The sequence below is a fragment of the Lepus europaeus genome, chromosome 13 (assembly GCF_033115175.1).
Source record: "Lepus europaeus isolate LE1 chromosome 13, mLepTim1.pri, whole genome shotgun sequence".
NCBI lineage: Eukaryota > Metazoa > Chordata > Mammalia > Lagomorpha > Leporidae > Lepus > Lepus europaeus.
The window spans coordinates 35785640-35805141 of record NC_084839.1 but is presented as its reverse complement, the minus strand read 5'-3'; the positions used below and the strand labels follow the sequence as shown (position 1 = coordinate 35805141).

At 44.3% G+C, this 19502-nt stretch overlaps 2 protein-coding genes across 9 annotated transcripts in view; one reads left to right on the top strand and one right to left on the bottom strand.

The window, feature by feature from the left end:
- TMEM178A (transmembrane protein 178A) overlaps positions 1–16234 on the bottom strand; it is a 324154-nt gene extending 307920 nt beyond the window's left edge. For 5 of the 7 annotated variants that reach the window (XM_062209322.1, XM_062209326.1, XM_062209318.1 and 2 more), the window contains exon 1: positions 14655–15242. The gene's annotated coding sequence lies outside the window, so the exon portion shown is untranslated. Of the gene's footprint in view, positions 1–13545; positions 13604–14654; positions 15243–16015 lie in introns of those variants that run through there. The other 2 variants (XM_062209319.1, XM_062209320.1) reach the window with 2 other exon arrangements.
- MAP4K3 (mitogen-activated protein kinase kinase kinase kinase 3) overlaps positions 15573–19502 on the top strand; it is a 206656-nt gene continuing 202726 nt past the window's right edge. Inside the window, exon 1 of one of the 2 annotated variants that reach the window (XM_062209309.1) lies at positions 15573–15792. In XM_062209309.1, coding sequence (XP_062065293.1) covers positions 15697–15792 — 96 coding nt within the window. In that variant the 5' untranslated portion in view covers positions 15573–15696. The remainder of the gene's footprint in view (positions 15793–19502) is intronic. The other variant, XM_062209310.1, reaches the window with a different exon arrangement.

Here is a 19502-nt window from a genome sequence, read left to right as displayed (position 1 = left end):
AATAGTATCATACTTTATGGGTCTTTTGCTGCTTTTTTTCATTTAGTTTTTTTTTTTTTTTTAGATATATGAACTTTCCAGTTCCAGTTCACTTATTTTAGTTAATGTATAATACTCCACTGTGTGATCACACAACAATTTACTTGTACATTCTCCAGTAGATAGAAATTTAGGTTATTTCCTATTATTTTCCTACTATAGACAATGCTTCAATGAATATTCATTTTTATGCCTCCTTGTACACTTAAGGAAAAACTGTCAGGATGTTAAAATCAAGGCATCTTTAGCTTTAATCAATCTTGCTAAATTGCCTTCCCATGTTTTCCCCCAAGTTATAGACCTCTCACAAGTGTACTGTAGAAGAGTTTTCCATATCCTCCTTATCTTTGCAATTCTGATGATGCTACCACAGGTACCCTGGAATCAATATTTCCTGTAAACTGGCTGTCTGTATAGATGTTCAACATTGGATCTCACCATGAACCAGCCCAGCCCAAGCCAAGAGAGGATAACGAATCTCTCTGAGGAAGAACAAAAAAAGAAATGATTTGGTAGCTGAGGACTAGGTGCACACTTCATGCATTTGCATCTAGTATAACCAGAAACTCAGTAATCAAAGCTTAGGAGATATTAAATTGACTGGATCTAATTATAAACCCTAATCTGCTTCTAGCTTTCACTTCTTTGAGCTTCAATTTCCCCCACCTATAAATTATGGATGATAATAATTCAAGGAGCCATTCCAAAGATAAAATGTGATTTAAATGGGAAAACATTTATAAACTCTAAAGAGCAATGCAAATTAAGTTATAAAAAATTAGAAAACTGCTTCTCTATTGCGATGATTTAGACATGACCATATAGTACTTTAGTGGTTCAAAAGCAATGCCAAATTTCTTATTGGCATTCTTCTTTCTCCTCTAATATATCTTGAAGTCCCACACACCTCAGATTCTGCCCAGGGTCCCCTATAAGATGACACGGTAATTAAGAAAAGTCATTCTAATCCTTACTTGCAATTCTCAAAAAGTATTGATGAGGAATCCATTAAAGGTAAAGAGCCACACTTAAATTCCATCCTATTCTCCAGTCCTCAAAAACAAGTCCAACATCTCTTATTCTAATACTCAACTTTTTGGATTTTTAGTTTCTCCTTTCTCCCTTTTTTCAACATTTTTAAAGTTGACTTAGCCCCTTTCTGGCTAACTTATCTCCTGCACTCAGATCTCCAGTATCCATTCCCTAAATTCCATGTCAAAAATAGGCCAAGGAAAGGCTGGAAAACACTTTCACACCTTCATAAATCATCTCACAGTATACATTTTTGTCATGGAATCTAGTGATATTATTTTCACTTTGATGTTTAAAAAACAAGACCCTTCTCTGCTATTTTTAAATGGTCCTTGCTTACAAAATAAATGAAAAGATTGCTTACCACAGCTCTATGCACTTAGACTTCGCTCAGATCTCATGATGCACTGATCACCTTCCCTTGTATGACTTAAATAGATGCTCATGCATTTTGTATCACATCTGTTGTTATCCTTGCAACAGCCGCTCCTTGAATGGCCTCTTAGCCCCTCCAATCAACAGGCCTAAATGTGAACTCACTTTTATTCCAAATTTAGCCTTCCCTTAAGACTTCCATATTTCCATTGTTGATATTTTGGAAGCTCATTTACTGGCCAGGTGCAATATTATCAGAAGAGGAAGAGATTGGGGCTGGAGAGACCAATTAAGAGGGTTGTACCACATAGCAGAAAACAGACCACACTCAGATTTGCAGACATGGTGTTTGGGGTATATTTGGAATAGCAGGAGAGTGCTCTCCTTGCATGAGCGGCAACATACACTCTAAATAATGGCATCAGCACTATAAGAGTGTTCTACCTCCAGGCACTACAAGTCCATAGAAACATTTCCAGACACGTACCCCCTATCTGCAGCTCCACCCTTATGCCTTAAAAAGAGTTATTCACAAATGTCCTGTAAAATCTTACCCTTTTGTAAATAAAATACAAAGGGGGGAATTTTCATGAGTTTCCTTCCTTTGGTTCCTTACACAATGAGAACAATGATGCCATCAACACATGTTAAAACTATTCTGACAGTATCAGATGTTCAACAAAGAAAGTTCACACCACCAGATGAATCCCAACTTAACATACAAAGTATTTTTGTATTTTTAAGAAATTCACTCTGTCTCATTGTCTTTCAAGTACTTTTTTTTTTTTTTTTTTTTATGAAGCAAGGGGTAGATGTTTGGCCTAGGGTTAAGATCCCAGTTAGAATGGCACTATGGTTCAAGAACATCTGTGAGCATGTGATTCAAAGGGGAGCAAATATGTTTTTGGGAGAGTTTTTTGATCAAGATCCAGGGGTCAGGTTGGAGTTGAGGGTTATGTAATTACAGATTACAATCTGAATAGCATCTCCTGAAATTGGACAGTACAGTATCTCTGAGTTTGTTATGGCTATAAAAACAATTGGGCCGGTGCCGCGGCTCACTAGGCTAATCCTCTGCCTTGCGGCGCCGGCACACCGGGTTCTAGTCCCGGTCGGGGCACCGATCCTGTCCCGGTTGCCCCTCTTCCAGTTCAGCTTTCTGCCGTGGCCAGGGAGTGCAGTGGAGGATGGCCCAAGTGCTTGGGCCCTGCACCCCATGGGAGACCAAGAGAAGCACCTGGCTCCTGCCATCGGATCAGCACGGTGCGCTGGCCACAGCGCGCCAACCGCGGCGGCCATTGGAGAGTGAACCAACGGCAAAAAGGAAGACTTTTCTCTCTGTCTCTCTCTCTCACTGTCCACTCTGCCTGTCAAAAATAAAAATAAAAATAAATTAAAAAAAAAACAATTGAATCAGATCAATGGGAGGGTGTTATAACAGAGCAGGTTAAGTTGCTGGTTGGGAAGTTTATTTCCTATATAAAAGTGTCTGGAATCAAGTCCCACCTCCACTTCTGATCTAGCTTCCTGCTAATGAGCACCTTGGGAAGGTAGCTTAAATGCTTAGGTCCTTGCCACCCACATGGGGGACCCAGATAGAGTTCCTGGTACCTGGCTTCAGTCTGGTTCAGTCCCAGCTGTTGTGAGCATTTGGGAATTGAAACAACAGATGGAATATCTCCCTCTCTCTCTGCATTTCAAAAAAATTAACAACTAAAGCAAGTCACCAGACTTTAAAATATTGAATTAAAGCAAAGGCTACAACAGAGTGTTCACATAATTGGTAGTTATAGTCCCCTCATATTCAATATTGACTTGACTGAATTTGGAACACTGAGCCTAAGTCTTAGTGCCTAAGTTTAGAAAGATATCAACAAATTAAATGTGTGCAATTGAGATATTTGGCTATTATGGTATATGAAAAAAGTTGAAAAGAATTTGGAAGAATATAACTAAAAGGAGACAAAATAGCAGAAGAGGAAATATGAACTTTGTTTAAGTCAGTACTGACCATAATAACAAATCAATGATATACTTCTGTCACCCTCTTTCGTAGTCTCTTTGACACTGCTTATCCATTTGCCTCTTAAAATTCCTTTGCTTCATTGATAACATTTATATCAGTTCAGCAGATGATAAGATTGAATTAGAGGGCCGGCGCCACAGCTCACTAGGCTAATACTCCACCTGCAGTGCCGGCACCCTGGGTTCTAGTCCCGGTCGGGGCGCCGGATTCTGTCCTGGTTGCTCCTCTTCCAGTCCAGCTCTCTGCTGTGGCCGGACAGTGTAGTGGAGGATGGCCCAGATCCTTGGTCCCTGCACCCGCATGGGAGACCAAGAGGAAGCACCTGGCTCCTACCATTGGATCAGCACAGCGCACTGGCTGCAATGCGCTGGCCGTAGCGGCCACTTAAGGGGTAAACCAATGGAAAAGGAAGACCTTTCTCTCTCTCACTGTCTAACTCTGCCTGTCAAAAAATAAAAAAATTTTAAAATTTTTTAAAAAAAGATTGAATTAGAAATGTGAAGATATTTTTTCTTACATTTTTATTTACTTATTTGAGAGAAAGAGAGAAGTATAAAACACTTATCGATGGAAACACCTGTGAAGGATGAAGAGTCACAGGTGCAAGAGTAGGTGGGAAGGGCCTGGGACTACAGTGCGTGTCTTACTGTATATGGAAGAATGAGAGAAGGAATGATTGAGTAGGAAGAGCCTGTCTGCAAAGCACATCTGGGAAAGGTGTAGACTGGCCAATGGGGAACACCAGAGCAAAGATTGCCCATCAAGGAAAACTTCATTGGGCAAGAATGGCCATTCTCAGTCATTGGCTAGAACATCGAGAGGGAGAGACTTCTGGATAAGCAATGTGATGTATCCAAAAGACATGGTGGCTGGAGACTGTTAGCCAATCATGTCCCTTGCAGCAGGTACTTCTTCAAAGGGATACCTGAGCCTGTGGCTACCACATCACTCTACTCCCACACACCATAACTGGTTCCATCTTCCTAGCTTTCTTTGTTGGGACCTCTTCCTGTGCTCACTCCAAATGTTGGGGTTCTCTAGGAATTGCATTTCTGCCTATAGCATATATTTTCTCCATGAGACTTCATCTCAACTCACAGTGTCAAATATTTCCATCACTGTTTGTTGATTTGGTCACCACATTCACCTATACTTCTGCAGTAGTCCCCTAACCATCTTCCATCACGTCTGAAGACCTGCCAACGGCCTCCAATTCATTCTCCACACTGTAGCTGGTGAGTCACAAATAAGATCATGTTATTCTTGGGCTAAAATTCCATCAATAGCTCCTTTTTGTTCAGCATTTAAAAATCCAAATAATTTAAAGTGATTTGCATGCTCATTCATAGACTACTGCCTGCTTCCCCCTCCACAGTCAAGTGTTACCTCCTTCACCACAGAGCTATTTTCATTTCTTTGAATGCAACCTTTCTTTTTTTCTTTTATTTTTTTTCTTTTTTTTTTTTTTACAGGCAGAGTGGACAGTGAGAGAGAGAGAGAGACAGAGAGAAACGTCTTTCTTTTCCGTTGGTTCACCCCCCAATGGTTGCTGCAGCTGCTGTGCTGCGGGCAGCGCACTGCGCTGATCCAAAGCCAGGAGCCAGGTGCTTCTCCTGGTCTCCCATGCGGGGGTGCAGGGCCCAAGGATCTGGGCCATCCTCCACTGCACTGCCCGGCCACAGCAGAGAGCTGGACAGAAAGAGGAGCAACTGGGACAGAATCTGGCACCCCGACTGGGACTATAACCCCGGTGTGCCGGTGCCACAGGCTGAGGATTAGCCTATTGAGCCGCGGCGCCGGCCCTGAATGCAACCTTTCTACACTTGGCGTGGAATACACCTTCTTGCCTTGCTAATTCCACATCTGTCTTTTAAGTCTCAGCTTAGATGTTCCTTCCTCCATGAAGACTTCCATAACCTGCAAAGATCAGACTCAGTGCTTTCCAAAGTGATCCAAGAAACATGTGATAATAGACAGGTGGAATTGGCTGTGGATCCATAGAGGACAGTGAAAAACTACTTGGGTGCTCGACACTAGAGATGGAATAAAAAGAACCAAACTTCACATTTCAGAATTTCAGGGAATATACTCCACAACACAGGAATACTTTGATAAACAGTTTGGTGTTGGTGATGGTTCTCCCAAGAGACACAATAAGAAAACATTCTCAGTCTAGTCACCCGCAGCTATCCAGTCAAACCCCAGGCCTTGATAATGTGTCCATTTTTGTGTTTATGTCAGCACAGCGGGAAGCAGTAATGACATGGGGGGAGGAGGAGCAGGGTTACTATAATCTGTGGGGATCATCCCACATAAGAAAAAATTATCCCACACAAAATTGCTAATAAACACTTCATTAAGAAATACTGTGGAGGCTGGCACTGTGGCACAGGGGGTTAACGTCCTGGCCTGAAGCACCGGCATCTCATTTAGGTGCCAGTGCTAGTCCCCACTGCTCCTCTTCCAATCCAGCTCTCTGCTATGGCCTGTGAAAACAGTAGAAGATGGCCCAAGTCCTTGGGACCCTGCACCTGCATGGGAGACCTGGAAGAAACTCCTGGCTCCTGGCTTCAGATTGGCATAGCTCTGGCCATTGTGGCCAATTGGGGAGTAAACCATCAGATGGAAGACCTCTCTCTATCTTTCTCCACCTCTCTCTGTGTAACTCTGAGCTTCAAATTAAAAAAAAAAAAAAAAAAAAAAAAAGAGGGCCAGCGCCGTGGCTCACTCGGCTAATCCTCCGCCTGTGGTGCCAGCATCCCATAAGGATGCCAGGTTCTAGTCCTGGTTGCTCTTTTTCCAGTCCAGCTCTCTGCTATGTCCCAGGGAGGGCAGTGGAGGGTGGCCCTGGTGCTTGGGTCCCTGCACCCGCATGGGAGACCAGGAGGAAGCACCTGGCTCCTGGCTTCGGATAGGCATAGTTCCAACTATAGTGGCCATTTGGGGTGTGAACCAGCAGAGGGAAGACCTTTCTCTCTGTCTCTCTCTCACTGTCTAACTCTATCTGTCAAATAAATAAAAAGAAATACTGTCAGGAGATATGCAAACATGGAAGCTGAGCTGAATTTCCCAGAATAACAGAGGAGAGGCCAAGAGCTGACACCTGAAGACTCCCAAGCAGAGTTCTGCCTCACCTGTAAAATACAGTCTGAGGCAGTATTTTTTTTTAAATAGGTTGTTTTTTTTTTTTAATTTTGAAAGTCTTTTTTTTTTTAACTTTTATTTAATGCATATAAATTTCCAAAGTACAGCTTACGGATTACAATGGCTTTACCCCCCATAACTTCCCTCCCACCCACAACTCTCCCCTTTCCCGCTCCCTCTCCCCTTCCATTCACATCAAGATTCATTTTCAATTCTCTTTATATACAGAAGATTAATTTAGTATATACTAAGTGAAGATTTCAACAGTTTGCACCCACACAGAAACACAAAGTGAAAGATACTGAATGAGTACTAGTTATAGCATTAAATCACAATGTACAGCACATTAAGGACAAAGATCCTACATGAGGAGTAAGTGCACAGTGACTCCTGTTGTTGACTTAACAAATTGACACTCTTGTTTATGGTGTCAGTAATCACCCTAGGCTCTTGTCATGAGTTGCCAAGGCTATGGAAGCCTTTTGAGTTCGCCGACTCTGATCATATTTAGACAAGGTCACAGTCAAAGTGGAAGTTCTCGCCTCCCTTCAGAGAAAGGTACCTCCTTCTTTGATGACCTGTTCTTTCCACTGGGATCTCACTCCCGGAGATCTTTCATTTAGGTCATTTTTTTTTTTTCCCAGAGTGTCTTGGCTTTCCCTGCCTGAAATACTCTCATGGGCTCTTCAGCCAGATCTGAATGCCTTAAGGGCTGATTCTGAGGCCAGAGTGCTGTTTAGGATATCTGCCATTCTATGAGTCTGCAGTGTATCCCGCTTCCCATGTTGGATTGTTCTCTCCCTTTTTTGTTCTATCGGTTAGTATTTTCAGACACCAGTCTTGTTTATGTGATCCTTTTGATTCTTAGTCCTATCATTATGATCAATTGTAAACAGAAACTGATCAAATGGACTAGTGAGATGGCATTGGTACATGCAACCTTGATGGGATTGAATTGGAATCCCCTGGTATGTTTCTAACTCTACCGTTTGGTTTTAAGTCAGCTTGAGCATGTCCCAAATTGTACATCTCTTCCCTCTCTTATTCCCACTCTTATATTTAACAGGGATCACTTTTCAGTTAAGTTTCAACACTTAAGAATAACTGTGTATTAATTACAGAATTCAACCAATAGTATTAAGTAGAACAAAATTCAATGCGATACCAATCAAAATACCAAACACATTCTTCTCAGATCTAGAAAAAATGATGCTGAAATTCATATGGAGACGCAGGAGACCTCGAATAGCTAAAGCAATTTTGTACAACAAAAACAAAGCCGGAGGCATCACAATACCAGATTTCAGGGCATACTACAGGGCAGTTGTTATCAAAACAGCATGGTACTGGTACAGAAACAGATGAATAGACCAATGTAACAGAATAGAAACACCAGAAATCAACCCAAACATCTACAGCCAACTTATATTTGATCAAGGATCTAAAACCAATTCCTGGAACAAGGACAGTCTGTTCAATAAATGGTGCTGGGAAAACTAGATTTCCACGTGCAGAAGCATGAAGCAAGACCCCTACCTTACACCTTACACAAAAATCCACTCAACATAGATTAAACACCTAAATCTATGACCCAACACCATCAAATTATTAGAGAACATAGGAGAAACCCTGCAAGATATTGGCACCGGCAAAGACTTCCTGGAAAAGACCCTGGAGGCGCAGGCAGTCAGAGCCAAAATTAACTATTGGGATTGCATCAAATTGAGAAGTTTCTGTACTTCAAAAGAAACAGTCAGGAGAGTGAAGAGGCAACCGACAGAATGGGAAAAAATATTTGCAAACTATGTAACAGATAAAGGATTAATAACCAGAATCTACAAAGAGATCAAGAAACTCCACAACATCAAAACAACCAACCCACTCAAGAGATGGGCCAAGGACCTCAATAGACATTTTTTAAAAGAGGAAATCCAAATGGCCAACAGGCACATGAAAAAATGTTCAAGATCACTAGCAATCAGGGAAATGCAAATCAAAACCACAATGAGGTTTCACCTCACCCCAGTTAGAATGGCTCACATTCAGAAATCCACCAACAACAGATGCTAGCAAGGATGTGGGGAAAAAGGGACACTAACCCACTGTTGGTGGGAATGCAAACTGGTTAAGCCACTATGGAAGTCAGTCTGGAGATTCCTCAGAAACCTGAACATAACCCTACCATACAACCCAGCCATACCACTTCTTGGAATTTACCCAAAGGAAATTAATTTGGCAAACAAAAAAAGCCATCTGCACCTTAATGTTTATTGCAGCTCAATTCACAATAGCTAACACCTGGAACCAACCTAAATGCCCATCAACAGTAGACTGGATAAAGAAATTATGGGATATGTACTCTATACAATACTATACAGCAGTAAAAAACAATGAAATCCGGTCATTTGCAACAAAATGGAGGAATCTGGAAAACATTGTGCTGAGTGAAATAAGCCAGTCCCAAAGGGACAAATATCATATATTCTCCCTGATCAGTGACAACTAACCAAGCACCAAAAAGGAAACCTGTTAAAGTGAAATGGACACTGTGAGAAACCATGACTTGATCAGCCCTTGCCCTGACTGTTGATGAACAATTTGATACATTGTCCCTCTTAGTATTTTTTTTTTTTGTCTGTTCTACTTAATACTATTGGTTTAATTCTGAGGCAGTATTTTTAAAAATAGTGGTTTAGGCTCAGTAGGCTAATCCTCCGCCTGCGGCACCGGCACCCCAGATTCCAGTCCCGGTAGGGGAGCCGGATTCTGTCCCAGTTGCTCCTCTTCCTGTCCAGCTCTCTGCTGTAGCCCCGGAGTGCAGTGGAGGATGGCCCAAATCTTTGGGCCCTGCACCTGCAAGGAAGACCAGGAGAAACACCTGGCTCCTGGCTTCGGAGCAGCGCAGTGCGCTGGCCGCAGCACGCTGACCACAGCGCGCCGGCCGCAGCACACTGGCCGCAGTGGCCATTGCGGGGTGAACCAACGGAAAAAGGAAGACCTTTCTCTCTGTCTCTCTCTCTCACTGTCCACTCTGCCTGTCAAAAAAAAAAAAAATAGTGGTTTAAAAAATATAGACATACATACATATGAAAAAGAACCAAATTATTATTATTATTTTTTTTTTGACAGGCAGAGTGGACAGTGAGAGAGAGACAGAGAGAAAGGTCTTCCTTTTGCCGTTGGTTTACCCTCCAATGGCCGCCGCGGTAGCGCGTTGCGGCCGGCGCACCGCGCTGTTCCGATGGCAGGAGCCAGGTGCTTCTCCTGGTCTCCCATGGGGTGCAGAGCCCAAACACTTGGGCTGTCCTCCACTGCACTCCCTGGCCACAGCAGAGAGCTGGCCTGGAAGAGGGGCAACCGGGACAGGATCGGTGCCCCGACCGGGACTAGAACCCGGTGTGCCGGCGCCGCAAGGCGGAGGATTAGCCTGTTGAGCCATGGCGCCGGCCAAGAACCAAATTATTAACCTAACATGCATCTGGTATCTTATTCTAGCTCTGCTCCCCTGTACCTATTTTGCTATAACTACATGAGAACACATCTGTGTTCCCAAGTTGAGTCCAGGTGCCATATCCTACTATATCACCAAAACCTAATACAATGTTTAGCACATGACAGTTTCTCGATATTTCTGAATTATGCTTCCCCAAAAATAAAAATTAGCCCTGAGAACTTTTGTAAGTTTCAGACCCACACATTTATCACTAACTTTACATTTCTAGTTGGGCACCTCAAACTTAACAGGTACAACATACAATCATCCTCCCACAAATGACACCATTTCCCTTTCATATGGCAAATGCTATCACAATCCTCAGAAACTGCCTAAGTCAGAGAAGCTTGTATTCCTCCCATGTCTCTGCCACGTCACTGAGTTCTCTACCTGCATCCTCACCTCCCCGTGCCTGTAGTTTCTATTTCCCAATTATCTCTGAGGTCTTTCCTTTTCTCTATCCTCAGTACTCTGGGCCTTAATTCAGAGTCTCTAAAAAGTTGTTACAGGGGACAGAGTTGCGGCATGTCCCAAACTGCTGCCCGCGATGCTGCCATCCCATATGGGCGACAGTTTGTATCCTGGCTGATTCCCTTCTGGTCCAGCTCCCTGGAAAAGCAGCAGAAAATGGCCCAAATACTTGGGCCCTTGCCACCCAAGTAGGAGGCCTATACAAAGCTCCTGGCTCCTGGGTTTGGCCTGGCCCAGCCCTGATCATTGTGGCCATCTGTGGAGTGAACCAGCAGACAGACAGAAGATCTCTCCACCTCTGACTTTCAAAATAAATAAATAAAACTTAAAAAAAAAAATAAAAAGTTGTTACAATAGCTTCCTAAATCCTATCTTCATCCCCATGACTGTCATGCAAGTCAGCCTTTAACACAACGGAAAATATTCTCAAAATCATACTAGTTCAGAAGATAAACATTTTAAAAATTTTATTTATTTTCATTTTATTTGAAAGGCAGAAAGACAGAGCGAGGGACAGACACAGAGAGATCTCTAATCTACAGGTTCATTCCTCAAATGTCCACAACAGCCAGGGTGGGACCAGGTCAAAGCCAGGAGTTGGGAACTCAACCCAGGTCTCTATGGGTAGCACGGATTCAAGTACTTGAGCTGTTATCTACTGCCTCCAAGGGTATGTATTAGCAGGAGGCTGGAATTAGAAGCAGAGTCAGGACTCAAGCCCAGGTACTCCAACATGAGAAACCGGTGTCCCAAGGGGCATCTTCTGTGCTGAGGACTGCATCCTATTATTCCTTAAGTATGTTTGAATCTATAAATTTTTTCAGCCAGATTTTAGGAATCATTTCACAATGCATATCGAAACAGCACATTGTATCCTGAAAATATATCCTGCTTTGTCAATTAGACCTCAGTAAAGCTAGGGAAAACTGAAATTAAAATTTTAAAAAAATAAATTTAACTTTTTTAGTCTCATTGCTCCTTTTCCCTCTCTTCTCATAATTTAGGCAGATGTAACTGTATTGTATACACCTATTATTTCACATGTGTGTTGTGTCTGAGTCTCTTCCCCAGTGAACAACCTGGTTGTAGTAAGCCTTCCTGAGCTAAAGCTTGCTCAGTGTACCTTATTCAGAGCTGTTGGTGTACTGAAAAGTTGAGTGGTGGTTGTGTCAAACAGGGATCTCAATAAGCCAGAAAATGGGGCTGGCATGCAGCACAGCAGATCAAGCTGCTGCTTGAGACGCCAGCATCCCATACCAGAGTTCCTGGTTCAACTCCCAGTTACTTCACTTTGGATCCAGCTTCCTGGTAATGTACACCCTTGGAGGCAGTAAGTGATGGCTCAAATGCTTGGGTCCCTGGCACCTACATGGGAGAACAGGATTGAGTTTCTGGCTCCTGGCTTCAGCCTGGTCCAGCGCAGCTGCTGTGAGCACTTAAGGAGTGAATCAGTGGATGGGAGTTCTCTTGCTCCCTCTCTTACAAATAAAATGAAAATAAAGAAGTAAAAAATTAAATTAATAATAAGAAGAAAGACAAAGTAGAACCAATGGGCTGTCAGAGAAGAGGACTTGAAAGATGGACCAACAGGAGAATCTGGATATGGTGGCAACTGGGGGCTGCTACCCATCTCAGCCTTTTTGTATTCCCTGCTGTGTGACACTTAGCTCGATAGGTGCTTTAAGTGGCTGGGGCTCAGTGGCCATTCTGGAGCATGCCGTCTTCTCTTGTTGTCTGGCTAACTTTTGCATATTCCTCAAGGATCAGTTTCAACCTCATTCCTGAATCTGCTTCCAGTCGACCTTCCTGCTCCTCCTCAGTGCTTCTCACACTGTTTTGTCAAACTGCAAACTCCTCAAGAACAGGAACCATGATTTTCTTTTCTGCATTCTGTACCACCAGAATCTAGTAATCATCACCTCTAAATATATTACAGGGAGGCAGATTTGCGCTTAGCGTAAGAGAAATTATATATTATAAGATGTATTATACGATATATACAGTGAGGCCAACATTTAGTTTAGTGATTGAGAAGCATTAAGATGCCCACATCCCTGGGCTTGAGTCTTGGCTCGGCTTCTGATTCCAGTATTTTGCTAATGTGAAGGCAGGGGTGATGATGGTTCAAGTAGTTGGGTGCCGGGCACCCACACAGGAGACGTGGACTGAGTTCCTGGTTCAGGTCTGGCCCTAAATTTTTGGTTGTTGCAGTTATCTGGGGAGTCACCAGCAAATGAAAGCTTTTCTTCTCCTCTGAGTAATAAAGAAATAAATTATATATATGTAATATATATGTGTATATGTGTGTGTGTGTATATATATATATATATACAAATATATATATATATATATATATATAGAGAGAGAGAGAGAGAGAGAGAGAGAAATGTATAGACCAGAGGGTAAGAGTCTGGCTTCATTTCAAATTGGAGTTTTCTGTGTTATCTTGAACAGTGTAATTTATCTGTGCTTCATAAAATGGAGATATTATCTATGCCATTAGGTTTTTGTATGAATTAAATGAGACAATGCGTGGAAAGTACTTGGCTTAGTTCCTGGCACCTGGTTAGCAGTTGGTAATGTCAGATATTGTTTTTTTATTAGTTTTTATGATCATTCACAAGAGCACTATCTCACAATGAAGTGGGATTGCTCTGAGAGGCAGAGAGTGCCCTTGTCCTGAAGGTATTCAAGGGCAATAAATCCAGGAGAGGTACCATAGAAGCGATTTCTGAACTGAGAAGATAAGATGACTTCTAAGGATGTTTCTAATCATAGAGGAGTGGAGTTCTTTCTGATTCAGTGAAAGTATGATGGCTAGTGTTACTTCTAAAAAAGGTGAGGAATGTCAGAACAGAAAAAGAGAGCGTACATTTGGTCATAAGTATATTACAAAGAAGAAAAATATTTTATTCTTTGTGAGCAGTTAAATACAAAAGCCCTTTTTATTTAAGTTGTAACTCACACTGCGAAGCAGGCCCTCACAGGAAAATCCACCTCTTTTCAAAAAGACCAACTTGGCCCTGCCAAAATGGAACAAACAAAACTTTTAGAGAGTGTTCCAACTCTACTGAAATGTCTTTTTCCTTTGAAAGAAGTCTATTAGTGATGCAAATGCAAAGTTATCTGCACAGATGATAATCCCAGCAAACAAAACAGCGAAACCATTAGAACTTTCTTGTACAGCATTTAGTCCAGAGAATTTGCCTTTCAGGCACTAAAAAGGCAGAGAAAGAGAGCAGAGCTGATTCCTATTTGGGAAAGTTTGTTAGGTCTGCTTGTCTGAATTCTGGGCTAATGATCTTCATATTTGGCCTAAACAGGGCAAACATTCTGCAAATGTTGGACCAGCTGAAGGAAGAAGTCTTCCTCCTATCCCAAGTACTTTAAACCAGCAAAAGCAGTTTTCTTAACCACGGAGTAACCTTTATTGCCAACAGTGTAATAATTCTCAAGACACCAGAGCCTTGGAGCCCCAGGTGGCACAGCAGGTTAAGCCACAGCTGGAGTCCTGACTACTCCATTTCCCACCCTGCTTCCTGTTAATACATCTGGGAAAATGGCCCAAGTGCTTGGGCCCCAGCCACCCATGTGGGAAACTACGATGGAGTTAATGGCTCCTGGCTTCTCCCTGGCCCAGATCTGGCTGTTGCAGGCCACCCGGGCAGTGAACCAGCAGATGAAAGATTCTCTGTCTCTCCCTCTCCATCAGACTGATTTTCAAATAAATAAATCTTAAAAACCAGAACAAAATACTAGAGCCTTACAATAGAACCATCTAGAAGAAACCCAATGGTCCACACTCCAGGGACAGTAATTTAAGTGATCCTCTCATATTACTGATGCTTTCAAATTAGTAAAAACTAGAGAGTTGAAAGGTGACTTGTATACGCTTAGAGATGACCGCGTGCCAACACCTTTCAGTCACAACATACTCTGGGCAAACAATTTCTTAGAGAATTTAGCATTTCTGAAGTAAAAGCCAAGGACGCGGCCATTCTCCCAACTGATGTGGGCAGCGTATTGAGAAAAGTAACCCTCTGCTCCCCACAGGCTTCCCTGCACAAGTATTACCAGTCGGTGCTGGTGTCCCTGAAGTTTGGACGCCAGGCTCCCAGTCGCCGTCTTCGGCAGGGTGGAGTTTTGGCTAGGGAAGGTCGCAGCCGAAGCGTTCCTGGGCTGTCACGTGTTTGCCTTTCAGGTGCGGGAGTGGACGTGGTGGTCCACGCTGCAGCCTGCACCGCGTTTGCTGGGCCGCCTGACAGCTCGCACGGTCCCCGCCCTCCGGTGAGGGAGGTCAGTCACCGCCTCGCTCCGCGCGCCGCCGGCCTCCCACGCCGTCCACCCAGGGTTACCCCCCGAGGGCCGGGTGTCGGGAACCGGAGCAGGCACAGCCCACCGTCCTGCGCGTGTGTGTGTGTGTGTTTGGGGGTGAGGGACAGGGCTCCCCCACCGCAACCCCAGAAAGGCCGTGGCACTCTGTGGAGGTGCTCAAAAAACACAAAAGTTTGGACTTGGCTGTCTTGCCAGTTAAAACCACACCACCTGCTCAGGACCGGGACCAGATACTACAGCCTCCCAACTTTGTTGTTGCGGGAGCCGAGGAACTCAGGAGCCTGAAGGGGCCGCGCCACTGGCCGCCCGTCCGCCGCCAACCGCGTAGCGAGGCTGGCCCAGCGCGGGGTTTGGGAGCGCGCGCGGCGCCGGGCGCGCGCCGGGGCCTGGGAACGCTCCCACCGGGATCGCGGCTGCGCAGTCGGGCCCGGGCCGGGAAAAGGAGGAGGAGTAGAGGAGCCGGAGTAAGGGGAGGGGGAGGAGCGGCGAAAGCGGAAGCCATGTTGGAGTTTCACCCCGAGCGAGGGGCTGCGAGCGTTCTCCTCTCCTTGTGGGTGTGACCCGGGCTCGGCCGGCGGCTGGCTGCGAGGGGCGGGGACGGTTAGGCCGGTCGTCGCGGTCCGCGGCGGCGTGAGGGGAGCGGCGGCCGCAGCGTGGAGCCGGGCGATTGTGACCGGCGGGGGAGCAAGGGGGCCGGCCGCGGCGCCCACTCTCCGTGTGGCCCCCTGAGCGCCCCCCCTCCCCTGGCCGGGAGGGAGGCGGGGGGCACCTGGGGCCCGCCATGAACCCCGGCTTCGATCTGTCCCGCCGGAACCCGCAGGAGGATTTCGAGCTGATTCAGCGCATCGGCAGCGGCACCTACGGTGACGTCTACAAGGTGAGGGCAGGGGCCGCGCGCCGCCGAGGCCGCGGGTCGCCACCCGCCGCGGGGAGGGCCGGGGCGCCGCGGAGTCGCGACGCCCGGGGCCGCGCCGCGGGTCCTCGGGAGACGCCGGCGCCCGGGAGCCGTGGGGGAGGAGGAGGACGGGGCGCCGAGGGCCGGATGCCTGGGCTGGAACAAAGGGGGCAGCCGCTTCACCCCGAGACCTCGCAGTCCTTACCTGAGCCCTCCCTTAGCCGCGCTTTTTGACACCTCCGCTCTTGCCCGCCTTTGCCGGGCCGGGGTTGCGCGGGAGCTGGCCGGCGCTCCTCCTGGTGAGCAGAGGGGCTGGGTGATTGTTGCATGGCCAGGGTCAGTGCGACGGACAGGACGGCAGGGGCTTGGCATTGGTGAAGCTGCGTGACAACCGCACCCGGGGTCTTCCGCTCCAAGTGGGGAGCTGCTGCCCACCAGGCCTGCTGCTCATTGCATTGGACAACCTCCATCCACAACCTTTAGCTTTTTTTTTTTTTTTTAAAGCATCAGCATGTCAGTTTCTTTTAATTTTCTAAGTAATGAATGTCTTTTGTAAAAGACATGTAGTTAGCGTGTGGGTGTGTTTTTTTTTTTGGGAGGGGAGTTGAATGCTACTTTGTTTAATGCAAGTCGAATTTTGAGATCCCACATTAAACTTGCTTTTATCAGTCATACACAAGAATCAGCTGTTTTGTTTTTGTTTTTTAAGAACTGGATACTTAAAGAAAGGTACTGGTTGGGACAAGGTTAGAATTCAAAGTCCATTAGCAGTGCAGCATTCCTGTTGTAGAGGGACCACTTCTAAATGTGGGAAGATAAATCAGTCTTGCCTGGCCAGCTCAACTCTTGGCCTCGCAAAGGCTGCCAAGAGAGGAGAATCTTGCCAAATGTGGCAGCAGTCTTGATTTAGTTGTGTATCTTCTTACTGGTAACTGAAGTTGAACTCCTCCTGTTTCACTAACACCTGAGGATGCACAAAGAGAATTCTACATTGGAAACTTTAGTCTTAACTTTGCTTTGCCTGTATTTAAGCAATAGGGTTTCACTCTGGCATATAGTGACTATATGTAATGCATATAGTGACTTAGATATGTAGGGTAATGCAGCCAGTGTTCTGCATTAATCTTGTGCTGTTGATGTTTTGCTTTTCTCAGTCGTGTATCTCAGTACAGATAGATTGAGTACACGTAAATTGTGTAAAGTACTGTGTGCATGGTTGTAGCAGTAAGATGTGGTTTCAGATCTGACTTGAAGTTTACATACATTTTTTGGACAAGAGCAGCATTTAACTCTACAGATGATTATTAACTTTTATTAAAATGCAGTTTTATACGGCGGAGAAGAGGATTAGGGCTATGAGAGCATGTCACTTGGAAGGCCTGATCATCTGTGGGAACTCAGAGGTTCCATCACCTCTCAGCTGAGGTCTGAAAGTTGGAGCAGGGTCAAGAGGGGGGAATTCTGGAGAGAGGAAGCCTGTGTGTGGTGGCCCCTAAAGGAGTGGGTAAAGACTTGAAAGAATGCTTTAATGGCCTGAGGAGCCAGAGGGAGGGTGTTCCAGATCTGGCCGGGCTCTTAGTTCTTATAAGGAGATAGAACTATGTCCTTCTAAGTGGTGAGCCATTGCAGGGTTTTGTTTTAGTTTTTAAACAGGGGAGTGGAATTAGATTTGGATTTTTTTTAATTACTTTTTTTGTAAAGCTTAATGGAGAAAGAAGTAGAAAGAAAAATATGAAAAAGCTCCCATCATTGATTCACTCCCTAAATCTGCCCAATAGCCAGAGCTGGGACCTGAGGACTCAGTTCAGGTCTCTCACATGAGTGGCCAGAACCCAGTTACTTGGGGAACTCACCGTTGCCTACCTGCGCTGGCAGGAAGCTGGAGGGGGGGGGGGGGCCAGAGCCAGGTATCAGATCCAAGAATTGTCATGTAGAAGACAGGAGTCTGTATTGCTGAGGTAAAGGCCTGCCCTCTAGACCTGGATTTTTAAAGATCTTTTCTACTGCAGTGTGAAGAGTAGATTGGAGGGGAAGAATAGTAGGTGACCATCGTAATAGCTCAGGAAAAAAATAATGTTTTGGAATATGGTGATTGTGAAAATAGAAGTTGATGGTCCAAGTACTAGTGAATGGTTGGGGAAGCCCAATTATATTTAGAAGAAAAGTTAACTAAAACTTTATGAATGTATAGATCTTAGGTGGCAGTATGTATGATAATTTTTTTTAGAATTCTTTACAGGAGTAATTGGCTGTATATTTAGTGTATTTTAAGAAATGGCTAGTAGTAAAGTTTAGGGCATGTAATGTCATAAGGACATTTAAGTGCAATCGAAGTACAGTAAGTTGATTAATCTTGTCATCACTTTAAAATAATAATACTATCTAACATTATGTGGTGTGCTTAATACTTACCCAGCACTGTTTCTACTTAAGCCTGAAAGTCCTATGATATCGTGCTGTTATTAACTCCATTTTTCAGCTGAAGAAGTTGAGGCATGTGGAAATTAAAGTAACCTATCAAAGTTGGTAGGTGGCAAAGCCAAAATTGTAACCAGTTAGACTCCATTCTTAACCACTCGGCAGCTGTCTACAAAGACAGGATTGGCAGATTATATAGTACCACATTTCCAGTGGAGAAATTGAGGAACGCATTTAGTTCAGCATTAGAGTTGTGGCCACATTTGGAGTGAGTGTGGATCTTTAAGTAGTAGTTGGACTATCCAGTCCCTCGGGTGCAGCTGGGCCTCACTGCTTTTGTTGTCTGCCAAGCAGACATCATACAAGAGATGCTTGACCCCAGCCTGCCAGACCTGATAGCAGAGACCCAAAGCAGAGAAACCCCCTGTGGTTTATGGCATCATACCCCTGCCTGCTAAGTAACCCAAAGCTTAAACTTGTATTTTTTGTATTATTGTATTTTTTGTCCATAATCAAATTCAAGCTATAAAGATACATATTTTTCATATTTGTTTTGCTACTTTAGATTATTATTTATATAAATTGTGTTCATTAGAGAGGAGTGCATTTTGTTTTCAAAAGCTAATACATATAATTTGCTCCTTAATTTGTCAGTGCTTAGGTGCTAAAAATGGAATGATTGGATTAAGTAAATGAGTTAGAGGCCTAATTATTTATAGTCATTCTTGGATGGTTGGTGTTTGTAGTGATTTTTATTTTGAAAACTGTATCTTATGCAATGTACGAGCATATTAATTGTATTTGAGTGGCATAGTTTAGTTTAAAAAGGCTGAAGGAGAATGTGGGTGATCTGGGATTTGTTAGCTATGCAACTTTGTGAAAACACTTAGTCTCTTGGAGCTGTTTGTTTTGAAGATATTATTTTCACCATATGCCTTTCTGTTTTAAATAAATGACAAGCGTTTTTCCCCACACATAAGTTATCTTTATTATTTCCAGGCCATTGCCAATGTACCCTTTATCTGCATTGTCTTAAAGTGCTGGAAGACACAAGGGATTTTTGTTTTTGTTTTTTGTTTGTTTTTAAACTCATACCTCACTTTTAAGCTCCCCTAGCTGTGCAGGCTTTATCTGTCACAAATCTACAGCTGGGGTTACCTGGGGACCTACAGGTTGACAACCAGGACTCTGTAGTTGGGCCCCAGGAGGCCCATGGACTCCCCTGAAATTAAAAGGCTTGGTGTTTCATGTATTCATGTTCTGGAGACATAGTT